The sequence below is a fragment of the Electrophorus electricus genome, chromosome 13, assembly GCF_041902795.1.
Source record: "Electrophorus electricus isolate QZ-2024a chromosome 13, ASM4190279v1, whole genome shotgun sequence".
Lineage (NCBI taxonomy): Eukaryota > Metazoa > Chordata > Actinopteri > Gymnotiformes > Gymnotidae > Electrophorus > Electrophorus electricus.
The window spans coordinates 9,605,001-9,618,827 of NC_137509.1; the positions used below are offsets into that span (position 1 = coordinate 9,605,001).

The window sequence follows — 13,827 nt, forward strand, 5'->3', positions numbered from 1 at the left end:
GACCAGAATGACACAGCCATGGTGAACGTGTCCTAAAGGGAGGGAGAGAAAAACGGGGAGAAACGGAATATTAGAAAACGTATACCGACTCACCATTACCCACCTACGCTTTATGCCCACTTCTGGGGTTAAGCTTTTACGGGCAGCATTTCTGCATTTTGCCCATAACTATTAGACAAACAGGAAATGATATAAGGCAGAGACAGAAGGACGTGTCTCCATTTGTCAGGCAGGTAGCCATGGCACAGAGATGATGCCGAAGAAGAGAATAGTGGGGAGTTAGCAGCCAGGTCTTCTACAAGACACGGCAAGAAAAGTGGTCTCTTGTAATGTCCCTTTGCTAAAAAACTATTTATCATTGTCTGTATGGTTGTCATTTCTCAGGGCTGCAGGCGTCTTTGCTAGGCATGGCGAGGGTTAGATATTCCTGATTCATTTGTGCCTTTTTATCTCTAAAAACCTGCTTGCTTATGAGTGTTACAACGGTTTGTAAAACTTTACTATGCCAGCGTTACACAGTTAGGCGTTGGTTTTAGGATCCAGGAATGCAAATGGCGCATCACCTTGCCCCGTACAACACCTCAACAGCCAGACGAGCCCAATGGGCCCCTGTAAATAATTCTGTACTAAAACAGGTGTCCAAGTTATTTATGGACATCTTACTTTAGTCAAGGGGAAGGAGAGAGAGAGAGAGAGAGAGAGAGAGAAACATGGACAGACAGTAGCAGCAATGCTGGACATAGAAAAGAAGAAACAGAGGGGTCAGAAGGGGAGGCCAGGGGAGGCCATTGGCGGGGAGAGGGCACTTGCGCCAGGTTAACCACCTGACAGAGGTAATCCTAGGCCATAAGAGAGACTGCAGTCACATAAATGACAGTCTCACTGCCTGGGCTGGTGTTCCTTTAATGCAGGCCTATGTCAGTAAGAGGAGAACAGATCCTCTGGGAGCCATTCCTCTCTGCCTGTGTAACGCTGCTTATTAGGACAAAGCGTCACAGATGCTAAGGCCAGTCCTTCTGAGCCCTGGCCGCTGAGTTCTTTAAGACTTCAGGTCCACAAAACGGAAAGTTTTAAATACCAATAAGAAAACTAGATTAAATGCAAAGCACATGTGCTACTGATTTTCCAGCACGTGCTGTATAAATAACAAGATGCAAACAGGTTGTTCATGTTGTTGCTTTGCATGCATGGAAATGTGGTGACAACGTAATCCAACCCTCTGAATAAAATCCACATAGCGATCATATTCCACCCGACCCGCGCGGGAAAGGTGACACACGTGAACGGGATGCGTGCCTTTGCTTTTTCCTCCATGTGCAAGGCCACGCGTTGCTTTTCCTAAAAGGCTGCCAATTACAAATGGCAATGTGCATCACTATTAGTTTGGGGCAGCACTTCAATGGCTCAGAAGGCCCTCACTGTTTCATCTTAGAACTCCTAGCCCATTTCCATTCATTGTGCTTGCTGTACTCTAAAGTGTATATAATTATCAGAAACATTAACAGCCTAATGGATTTATTTAATTGCATAAAAAAAGAAAAAAAGAAAAGTTCCTTTTTATACATCAACAGAGCTCCGTCATGGGAGATTCGCTTGAGTGAGTGCAGTTCGTTTAGCCCCGCCCCACCACAAGGCTGTGATTGGGCGGTTGAAGGAATTTAATTTTGGCACCCTTAATTCCTGTTAAGAACACAGGGCCTCAAACACAGAAGGAAACAATAGCATGCATTGTGTTCCGAGTGTGTCTTGTGTGTCCTTGAAACAACTACATGGGTTATGTTTCATACTAGCCCCCCTAAACACTTTAGCTAAAAACATGCATGAAACATGTTACGGGCATGACAAATGTGCATTTTTTCACTTAATTTCAACGAGTTTGCTTCTCTATGCTGTTTTTTTTTCTTTAGCAGTTGTAATGTTCCATTAGTGAAATGAGAGTGAAAGAACCAAAGGGGAGAGAGAGAGAGAGAGAGAGAGAGAGAGAGAGAGAGAGAGAGAGAGAGAGAGGGAGAGAGAGCGCGCATTAAGCTAAAGAAATAACTGGATAAACACGTGTGTGTGTGTGCATGCACACGTGTGCCTGTGCACACACGTACTGTATTTTTCAGCGTGTATTCCGAGGTGATGTTATCGAGCTCTTCGATGGTAAAGGTCGAAAGGTCCAGGCTGCACCCCTGACACTCTTCAACATTCCACTGGTGATAATACTCCTGATTGGCTGGAAAGGAAAAAAACCAAAAACACATCCATGCAAAATCACTGCTTTTAGTCTTCAGTCAGTCAGTTACGATTGTACAGGTGCCTGCCTCAGGCAAAGACTTAATGAAGTACTAAAAACCAGTCCACATCCTCTACAACTCAAGAATGCAATTTTACACAAGAACTCCCCCCCCCGGTTTTTCTCTCCCAAACAGACACACACAGCCCTCACCACGGACTTGTTTGACGCAGCTGAGGGCGTATCTGAGAGCGCTGAGGGTGCTGGACCGCCCCTTGCTCTTCCTGTCGGCGGGCAGACGGATCTTCAGTTCTTTGAGCGCGCGCATCAGCTCTTTGTGCGTGCGCACGCGGGCCGACTGGTCACTGCTGCAGCCGCTGGTGGACGGCGGGTCCTGCTCGGAGCCGGTGCTCAACAGACTGTAGGCCAACGAGCTACTGGGGGGGGAGGGACTCTGGGAATTTGAGCTGAGGGACAGAGGGACAGACGAAGAGTGCAAAAAGAGGACAATGAGAAACTGACAGTTAAACTTTTTCCACTTTTTTTCTGCATGTCTTTGGTCAACAGATGATCTGAGCAACATTTTTATATCATTTCGATATCGTCTTGATATCAGCGCCACCACATAATACTCCGTGCCATATGACTATATGACTTCGCTCTTGTTCCCATGGCGTTCTCTTTTCTGTCCCTCACCTTTTGTTGCTCTCTGTGGTCTCCAGCATCATGCCAGAGTCTTTGCCGTTCTGGCTGGAGGAGCTCTGGTAGCTCCGCATGGACTGCCGTCCCCGGGAGCTGGTCTCACGCTCCATCCCTCCCTCGCTCTCCCTCTCCCCAGAGTCATTGCCGCTCGACAGTGCGTCCATGTCGTCTGAATTAGGGCCGCGGTTACTGCACGAGGAGCCCGTTGGCCCTGACTCCACCCCCAGGGACGATCCCGTCCTGCCGTTGGCTGGATTGGATGAGGTGGAGCTGCCACTGGTGCTGGGTGAGTTGGTCTGTGGCCCCGCCTCGTCTTCAGCCCCTCCTACTCCCCGCCGAGTGGCATTGCTGGGGGCGGAGTCTGAGTTGTCATCACTCATAGTGCAGACTTACTGGTTGCCTTTGACAAGCCTCAACTTTTCTTTTTTAAAAATGTACAGCTCAACAGATATTTACTAGGACGGACTGCGTAAAGTGCATCATTTTTGCTGCGAGCCTTTTTCATTGGTTGGCTTCATTACTTCTGGAGACTGCTGGACTGCTGGAGCATACACTGTCACGAGTTCCTCAGAAAGTGCTCAAAAAGCGAATGGGTGGTGCGATCATAGCCTCCAACGCTCTTGGCTGAGGTAGCCCAGCGGCGAGACGACACTTTTATTTCAGCTAAAGGTAAATATGTCGTTAACTTCGGAAACAGTGGAGTGCGAGAAACACTGGGGGAGGACTGAGGCTTATGAAACCGTCTTGGCTGGAGTCATGCGGCCAGATGGATGCGAGCTGAGCGTGAGCGTGTGAGAGTGCGAGAGTGAGAAAGCAGCATCTGAAACCCCCCAGCACTCCCTGCTTAGGATCTGTCCATTCCTCCCCTCCTTCTTCCTGCTTGCTGTCTGCAGTGTTGACTTCCTCACTCCACAAGCCACCTGCAAAGAGAGAAAAGGGGGAGAAAATAAAAGTGTGCATAACATATTTCTTATACTTTAATAAGACTGTATAAACACTTTGCTGTTTTACAAAGTGGTCATAAACTCTAGCTGACTGGGTTCAGTCACATGGGATCCAAAAGGTCTAAACAATCACTGCAGCAAATGACTGATAGATCTGATCTTTTCCAATAACTCTAAAGAGGTCAAAACGCTAACTGCATGCATACTCGTGCTGACACACAAACAAATATGCGTCATCATTGTCTCACACCCTTTTGAACCCTAATGACTTTTCCTGGACTCCTTGGTTTCATGCAGTATTCTATTATGAGAACGGGAATTAGACCTCTTTTCACTCTGCGTCCTCCTACTTCTTCCCTTATGAGGTGTCCGTACATGTTAACTGTTTGAGAGCTTCTCTTTCGGTGGCTCATTATGAGTGGGTACCAGAGTGCCCTTGAACACAGTAAAGAAACAGGCCCTGTAAGGCCTCGCAGTGCTCAGGGTCGTTGGCGATATAAGAAACAGACTGAAGGACCTTCTTATTTGGCTGCACGTCTCTGAATTTCTTTGAGTAACAAAGCAACCATTTTAATGATGAAGACTCACCGCTGTTAATTGTCTTGAAATGTAAACAAGAGATCATCATCATCATCATCCAATATTATCCGTAAAGAACCTTTGAGTTTTTATACTTGAACCTGCTCAACGATTGATCACTGACCTCCTATAACCAGTGGGCAGAGCTCTTAAGCTTAGATGATTTCTGCACAGGTCCCTGAACTATCCCATCAAGCACATGGCTTCATCCCTAAGGGAGCTGCATCATTCCTTAAGCTCTGTGAGGGACGGTACGGGGGCCGCAGTCCTGACTTCCTCTCAGCTCTTCTGCGGTTTTGCACCACGCTGTAGGAACACTGGTGACTTCTCTGTGATCCAAAGCCAGTTTTAAGATCGCTTTGTTAAACAGTCGTCTTACTCAGATGCACCCACCACCTTTCTTGAAAGGATTTTGACTATATGGGACGCCCTTCCACAGAGGTTGGACAATGCAGGGTTTTTTTCCCATCAGATTATAGGATCATGGGATAATTCAAACTGAACAGGCCTCTGGTGCATAAGACCACGACAAGTTTTTAACTATGAAACGTCAAGAGTCATCAGTGTGCTTCATATCCATAACCATTTCTGGTGCAGAATTTGACGCCTTATGAACACTGAAACAGGGTCATCTGCGAGAGTGCAACACAGCCCATATAGGAGGAAACCCTAATATATCTCGCCTGATGCCATTACTACTGACTAAATGAATGTTCCGCATGAAGACAAGATGGAAAATAACTAATCACTTTGTCTTATGATTCCAGCCAAACATACTATCTGCAAGCGGGAGTCCTCAGCTGTTTCACTCAAGACTCACAGAGGGAGGAGAAAGTTCTTGGACATCTCTCGCTCTGAGATCCTGATGAAAATATGTCATTCCTGAACATTTACTATGGAAAGAGGGAGGGGAGGAGGGAGGCGTGTTGGGAAGGGCCAGGGGCCGTTGGATCTGACAGCTGCTACACACATGTCTGGGGGGGGGGGGGGGGGGGTTGCCTGGTAGCAGAGACGTCTGTGTTCTTAGCGCCTTCTGGCTGGAGCAGGGCTGACCCGTTCTAATATTCATGCAAGCGTGGGCATCCTTCTAAGTGCTGGAGAACACTTGCAGCCACCAGTCTGTAGCAGCTCACGGACCCTTACACAAGCAGGGCAAGAAACCGACACCCTCTGGAGTCTGGCGGGAGAGCTGTGAAGTCAAACAATGACCACCAGATTCTTGAGGAGTGTCAACTGTTACACAGCACGCATCCGGAGTGTCTAACACATGTCCCCGCCTACACACACTGGCACACTGTCAAAATCACATCAAATCCTCAGATGCTATTGGCACATTAGCATAGCACTATAGTAGTCAAACACTGCACTGTGCATTAGTTACAGCATCTTTCCACTGGTACAGTATGTCAGTCTACAGTGTGAATACACCTATTCCATTCTTTAGACTCACACTGCTATAATATCGTTTGTATATGACTAGGGTTAGGATTAATTGTGGTAAGGCTGCATCAGCCTAAAACTATTAAAACTATTAAATGACACATGAATAAAGCACACAGATGTTGCTGAGTCTTTTCACTAGTGGATAATATTAAAAAACACTGTAGTATTAATTTTGGAAAACATTTCCAGATTGAAATATAAATTTTACAGTAAAACCCTCCATATGCTAACACAAGCATGATAAAAGTCTTAAAAAAAGAAAAAAAGAACGAGAGAGCGCGCGCGTGTGAGTGTGAGAGAGAGTGAGAGAGAGCTATTGACTAGAGCTATTGAATTAATTTGTGACGGTGACGCAGAATCGCTTTAAGAGGGAAAAAACAAACCAGCTACCAAAACAAGAATGCTTAACTGTGCAAAAATGTTCAAAAGATATGCAGTAATTCAGCAAGTTAGTGAACTGCTTTGAAGAAATACACACCTGCCTCGAGTCACGATGTCGTGATGCTGTTCTCGCAGCGAGTAACGTGAGTAAGAGCATCATTAACTACACGCCCAAAGCACAATGCATCTACAGTGTCTTCGTTTCAAAGACACGCAGAGCGATTAAAACATTAATTTCACAGACCGAGTCGGCCGGTAGCCTACACGTAGTGCACGAGGCGTTCGAGGACAGCGCGGTGTCGGCTAGTGCAAAAATATCCTGTCCTTATACAAATAATTCAAACAGTCCTGCACAGCAGAAAGCAAACAAACAAAAAACGCAGAAAAAGCTTAAACCTAAACAAACCAAGCACAAACAGCGACATCACCCTGATGAAACGACTTACATGCGAGTACCGATGACAGACCGGAATAAAACGGAAAAATGTAACACGGCATGCAGGTAGGTTTTGACAGACTATTCACGAGAGGTGTGCACCAGAACGATAAACGAACAAACAAACAAAAACAAACCAAACAAACAAACCCGGGTACCGTCTCAGCCACCACCTCACGACAGCGCTCGGCACGCCTGACGTGAGGACACGCATCCAAAAGCGACGGCGCCTCCGCGCGAGGACACACCTATTGCATAAAAGCCGTTCCGCGGCGCGCGCGCTGATTGGCTGCTCCCTGCACGCTCCCTCCGCCTCCGTCGCGTTCTGTAAACACACAACGCACGTGTCCGCGGCGATGATTTCGTCTAGGCGCAGCTCGACGCCTAGAAAACGACCGACCGATATGAGCGAGTAGGGCAACTGCTCTCCGACCCATCTTTTTCGCTCGCTCTGTCTGAAACTGGCGTTTTGTGCAATAAGAACAGTTTCAAGGCAACGCGGGGTGAATTAGGAATGAAGCCTCTGCAGAAGACATCTTATAAACACCCCCACCGCCTCAGATTACATTTACCGTGCAGTAGTGTATGGTGCGCACCGAAAAGCTCCTTGCTCTCTCTCTCTCTCTTTCTACCAGTGGATAAAGAATCGTGAATCACACAGCCTCTGTGAGAAGCAAGGTGTGTTATTTAAGATTCAGTTTGGCCTGAGGCAAATACTCTTGCAGACACTCTACTGAGTAATAATTAAAGATCCATTCACTCACAACAATAATACTTTTAATTTGTATAACTCCTTCAAACTCAAGGTTGCTTTTACAGGTAAAGTGTTCTGGACTCTGGGTGCCATGACACTACAGAGTCTGACGGACCTCAAAAATCCAGTACCAGAAGGCAAATTGGAGAACGGTAATGGATCTGAACCGGATTAGTTGGGCTATAGTACGTAAAGCTTTGAAATTAGGGAGCACGCGAAAGTCCAAGATTAAGGGTGAAGTGCTGTGAGTAAGATCTCCTGGAGTTTTGTAACGCAGTGTTAGATTTAGTACTACCATAAACTGGGGCATCATCAGTGTAACACTAAAAAAACCAAGACCATGGAGGTGGACGAATGGGCCAAGGGGGAGCATGTATGTTATTAAAGGGATAGGACCAAGAACGTAACCTCTCTAGCATTCCTTGAATAATACGGGAAGAAAATGATTTACATTACCTAGGTGGAATAAAAAAGGCTGCCCATGAGTGAGGCATGTTGTGGATCAAGTTCGGCCTCAATCTGCAACACCAGCTCAGGAAAGACGGACCAGTATGCTATAGTTTGTGTGATTCCTCGTAGGAAAAGCAAAACTAAAGCTGCACCAGCATCAACAGAAAGACAGAGTTCATCAATAACCTTTAACAGAAATGCCACAGGCCTGTATAGTGGGTCCTAGAAATTATGTTGAGATAGAGGAGTTTGTAGTTGTGTTGCAACCACTCATTCCAATAACTTCGGTAGGAAAGGGACATTCGATATTGGTAGTGATCAGCAGTGGATGCATCAGGACCAACTTTCTTGAGGACAGGCATAATAGCAGCAGTTTGAAGTACAAGTAGGACAGAGCCAGAGACTAAAGGCATATTTATTAGATGGGAGATAAGATTAGAGATGTTTCGTACACAGGGCTCCGAGAAAGTAGGTGGACCCGGGACCAAACCTAGAGGGGGCACTGGATTTTATGATTAGACAGAAAGAGGTGCAAATAAAGTGAATCTCATCAACAGATACTCAGAAACTTTTGGAAGGGTTTTTCTGTGAGAGACACTGTCAAGAGACTCAGGAACTGGTGGAAGGTCTTACTGAACTAGGCCATAAAGAAGTGTATACAGTCCTGCTGGGAACAGATGAGTCATGGTGTTGGATGTGTTAATTTATGTCATAAATAGGCTTGGGGATTTCTGATACCCTTCATTGTTACAGAGGCACTACAAACAAAGGACACATTACAGTGTAGATTACAGACTGGACAAAATGCAGATTACCGGCTGGATAGTGAGGCAAGATTCCCTGTAATCCTGCTAAGATGGTTTTCATCACTTGGAACTCAGAGAGAAGCCATGAGTAGTGAGTGGCTGGGACTTTTTTTGACCTCCATTGCTGGCTAATAACTTTATTACAAGTAGCACAGTACTATTTTAATGTATCTATTTTTGCTTTTTACAGTAACAGTAATAACACTATATGATTATCATATGGCAACAAATCACTCATCAAAAATAGTGCACAGTAACATTTTCTGTATGATGGAGAAATAATTCCATACATGGGCTTGTTGGATATCTGATTAAACAATATACTTTTCCTTGCATCTGAAAAGAGATCGTTGATAATGTATGTTCATGTGTATTTGGTGTTTTCAATTGGGGCTAACAGAAAGGAAATGGCACCATTATAGTGGGAAAGCGTGTCATCAGGACAAGAAATGTCAGAAAATGTTGAAGGCGGCTGGAACCTGTAGAGTGAGGAAAAGTCAGAAGATTGCCAGTTGGGATTTTATGGAAGAAAAATGTTGTCTTATGAGGCTTATGAATTTCAAAAACCCTTGTGGTTGTCGTGACAGATACAAAGTAAGGAAACAGACAGTTAAAAGAACAGAGGATCATACCACATCTAATGGTGTATCCCTAAATTCATAAACAGCATACCAGAACAGAAAAGACATGATGGCTACAGTTTTCTTAATAGTTTTGGCTGATACATTTGTGGGTTCTTAAAACAGAGGATTAACATTTTTGGGCACATTTTTTAAATCTCTGTAAAAAATTAAATAACCATATATAGTAAAGAGAGCTGAATAATATGTATTCCTGTGAATTAAGAAATCACACTAGAAAGCATTCTTTGTAGAAAAGCTAGCCTTACCTTTTACAAAGGTGATTTAAAGGTACTCACAGAACATGTCATTTCTGTAATGATGGTACTGCTCAAAACCACAATTCCAAACTCAGAACCTAAATAAACGATGTTTAAGATAACTGACTTGTTTAGAAAATATCCACATTACATGATGTTTAAAAGTATACAAGCATTCAGAGAAGGCTCCACGTTGGTTCACTTATTGCTATTTTGTCCAATGCAAAACTAAATACCTCTGTCTCATTCTTAAGGGACTTTTTCTGTTTACGTCAAAAGCATTCCCCTAATTATTTCATGTTCACTGGCCTTGCTTGTTAAAGAAAGTGACTTATCCTTAAAATTGAATGAGGGTCTGGCAGCATATTCATTTGAAGGATCGCTAATGAGATTGTTATCCATGGGATACCACATGATGAATGCATCTGCCCCTGAAAAACATATGTTCCTGACTTGAACTGCCTCCACATAAATGTGCACCTCTAGCTTGCCCTCGGCATAAAACAATAAGTGAAAGATTTGGAGGAAAATCTCTTACAGCAATTTTTCTGACCGATATCTCAATTGCAATTTAGGTTGCGATTATGTTGTACAAGTCTCAAGCCCTAAGAATATTCACTTAATATCAAAGAACCACCAAGCAGAACTGCAAACCTCGCTGGTTCTTGCATTAAATGAACCACCTGCTACCACTGTTAATTTAAACAACTGAACTATTACTACACTGTTACATTCCCTGCATTGGCTTCATGTAGTTGGTCACAGCACATTTCAGACCCCGACACTTGCTTGCAAAGCTGAAAGTTCACCTCTTCCCTCCTACTTAAAAGCATTTGTCTCACTCGGCACCATATTTTGCACTCTCCATGCATCTAGTACATCACAGGAGACAGGGAAGGCATGCCTTAAGACTCTTCAGTATGAGCACCCAGATGGTGGAATGACCTCCTACTACTACTTTAGTCAGCAAGAAGACTAAAGACACACCTGTTCACTTGAATGATCCACAGCCACTTCAAAGCGCTTAAATAATCAAATATCCTTCCATTTCTTCTCTATATACTGCCCCCCCCCGCCCCCCCCCCCCCCCCCCCAAAAAAAAAACAACAACCCCAAAACCTTCTTGTATGAAACTTCTTTGGGAATACCCTGGCAGGGTTCTAACTTTGCGGTATTCTTTGACACAGGCATAGTTATACGTTGCTCTGGTCAAGAGCATCTGCTAAATGCTGTAAATGTATATGTATTGCAACTCAGAACAACTACGTAACAACTACAACAACATAAGGCAATAAAAGATCTTGTAAATTTTAAGAAATTTGGAATGTCTTAATAGAACTGACGCTCTTGCAAATAATTTTTTTCCCCCCTAGATCGCAATTTCAGTTTGAAATTGATCATTTGCACAACCTTTGCTATGGATATCCTCAACTGTAGAGGGCAGTCTCTTAGCAAATGGGAAGTGAACAAAATTAGTTGTAATATAACATAACTGCAGGGAGTGTGTGAAACAAAAACACACACTTTGTTAGTTCCCTCAGTTAACAAATGGGAAAAATGGTGCTGCAATGGTTACTTATGACTAATCTCCATAATTATCTGATATATGTATAAGCGAGTTCAGTTAGGCCATCAGAAAGGTCGCAGTTGATTGCCTTCAAAAGACATTTTACACCTCTGTGGGGACTGTGATATTCTAACGTTCTGGAGCGTTCATCCTCAAGACAGAATGAGTCAGAGCTCCAATTCACATGATTAACCTCCACAATCACAGCTCTATTGAGGATGGACTTTTGATTTGTATGCAGTTACAGGGTGATTATACCCTTTACTCTCCGCTTATTCGGGGATTTTCTGCTCTGCTCCTTCTATGCACCATTAGCTGCACTCATCTGGGGCATAAACAAAAACTGTAATGGGGTCAGTAGTAAAATGATAGCTGGGCAACATGTCTGGTGTGACTCAGTGAATCTGGCCATACTTGCTCAGTAGTTCTGGAGGTAACAGCAAATATGTTTTTCTGTGAGACTGCAAAAAAAAAAAAAACCCTTTTCATTCAACATTGTCATTTTTTAGAGCCTATGTCGAATCCATATATTCAACTACACGCACACACACACACACACACACACACACACACACACACACACACACACACACACACACACACAAACAAAACAAAGGATTCCATCTTAATTAAAAAATATACATGTGAATAGAAGATTATTCACTTGGGAGTTGCTTTCTTTTGCTCCCAGTCTATTATGACAAACCCAAAAATGCGCCGGGCAAATGCCTAGCAAAATACCTATTAAAGTGAAACAATACACTGCTAATCACAACTGGTAGGCCAAGAGAATTACTGTCTTCATTTCTTAGAACTGTTTTGAAAAGCCATCTTAATATAATAAAGCCAAAGCATTTTTATACGGTCTGTTAAAGAGAATTCAGAAATAAACTTGCTTGAATAGGCTGATTGATCTCCATCCTTAAATGCAGTCTAAGCATAGTCTTTTGGCATAAGCAGACTTTAAACTTTAAAAGTGCAGATGTACCTGAATGTGCACCTGTATCTCCTGCAGAAGAGAAGTGACCACGTAACATTGTACTTACACCTCATAAGTATGTAAAGGTGTTGAGCACATATCCAACACGCCACAACATGACCTCAAGTGCAGAATCACTGTAACCTTTCATTCTTTGGCCATTTGTCTCACTATAGTTTACTATTGTGATCATGCAGCTGAGAGTGAAATATTACACCTATCGAAGGAGTGAGCATTGAACTACCCTGTCCTGCACATCAGTTGCACATTCATCATTCAAACGCTCAGCTCTGTTCACAAAGAAGCCACGTCATGGGCTGACATGCTTTGTTTGACTAGGTCGCTGCCAACACAACTGCTTCTGGCAAGATGACGCTCAACAAATCTAGTCCGAAATATAAGGTTTAGCTTTAAGCTGCTTTCTTATTATATGCAATGCATTATTCGAGCACGGCTTCATCATTTCTGCATTCTGCCTAAACAGGTTCTTGTTGACTACATACTTGTGGGTTTTTTTTCACTCCCAGCTGGATCTGGTCCACCTGGGAGAGCTATACATGTGTTGCTGGCAAATAATAAACACAATCCTAACACCCAGTCAGAATTAATTCCAGTTCTTGCGTTGTATATTTAAAAGAAACACATGCACTGTAAACACTACTGCCTGTGCTGAGTATTGATCGCTTCTTGTGTAATCCATCTCCCGAAAGTGTAATTATTCCTGCGAATCGTGTCTAACTGCACACACCTAAGTATAATCTCCACTGGCCTATGCTACAGGCGCTAAAAACACGCAAGCTAAAATTGCCCAATGTCTTATTTTACACGTATCATACAGAGCTTAGGCCATGAACTGTTCAGGCATATTTCTCCGTTTTCTTTGAAAACCGCGCCATACCACCAGCTGGAAGGCACAAGCAAACGTGCGGAAAAGAGGGCATGTTGCGCAACATACGATTCCTGTCCTAATTTACAAACTCAATACAATATAAATAAGCGTTTTAAGTTGACAAACAAACAAACAAACAAACAAACAGGGAGGTAAAACAGATGAGCTGATTTACTGGCATTGGGTTAATCGCATCCACCGTTGCTACCATTTTGGTTTGCGAAGCATTTACACACAGCTGGATTCTTAAAACAGTATTTTTCAATTACATTCATTTGTGGCATAAGCATATAAACACACCGACATCTCTACAATAACGAGGACGAACGAATAGCCGTTTATGCATCTTAGGCACAGCACCAGGGGCAGAGGCGTTGCCTATCTATGCGCCACTGTCATACCGATCCTTGCGTTAACCTAGCTCTTTAAATGACAACACTAAACAACAAACTTCAGGCGACCGAGGAAAAGCATAACTGTATAAGACTAAAACGGCAACGCTACGTTAAAATTAGTCAAGCGCCCCGAAGAACCGGCCTTACCTTCCCAGACGGTCAGTGCTTTAGTCTTTAAACGCTCAGACAGAAAGTCGCTGTCCTCTACTTTTTCCTAGGTGTTAGTATAAGTGTCCAAAACGTCCCGATTTGAACTTGGTTTTCCCGCAGCTCCAGCGTCGAGGTCGCGTTGCTATTGTGTGGCACAGCGCTCGCTCCCCCCATGCCACCACACACGCAGGAGTACACGTGCTTTCGAATCTCTCCTCGAGCGACTCTCAGACGCGCTTCCCATTGGGCTCCTG

The 13,827-nt window shown here is 43.9% G+C and overlaps 1 protein-coding gene across 3 annotated transcripts in view; it reads right to left on the reverse strand.

Moving 5' to 3' along the window:
* The window catches only part of per1b (period circadian clock 1b), a 22,779-nt gene extending 9,024 nt beyond the window's left edge, over positions 1-13,755 (reverse strand). For 2 of the 3 annotated variants that reach the window (XM_035519663.2, XM_035519662.2), the window contains exons 1-5: positions 13,571-13,755; positions 2,915-3,840; positions 2,432-2,685; positions 2,097-2,218; positions 1-32 (exon numbers count right to left, since the gene is read on the reverse strand). The exon at positions 1-32 is cut by the window's left edge and continues 170 nt beyond it. In XM_035519663.2, coding sequence (XP_035375556.1) covers positions 1-32; positions 2,097-2,218; positions 2,432-2,685; positions 2,915-3,300 — 794 coding nt within the window. In that variant the 5' untranslated portion in view covers positions 3,301-3,840; positions 13,571-13,755. Of the gene's footprint in view, positions 33-2,096; positions 2,219-2,431; positions 2,686-2,914; positions 3,841-6,364; positions 7,162-13,570 lie in introns of those variants that run through there. The other variant, XM_027003776.3, reaches the window with a different exon arrangement.
* Positions 13,756-13,827: the final 72 nt, after the last annotated feature.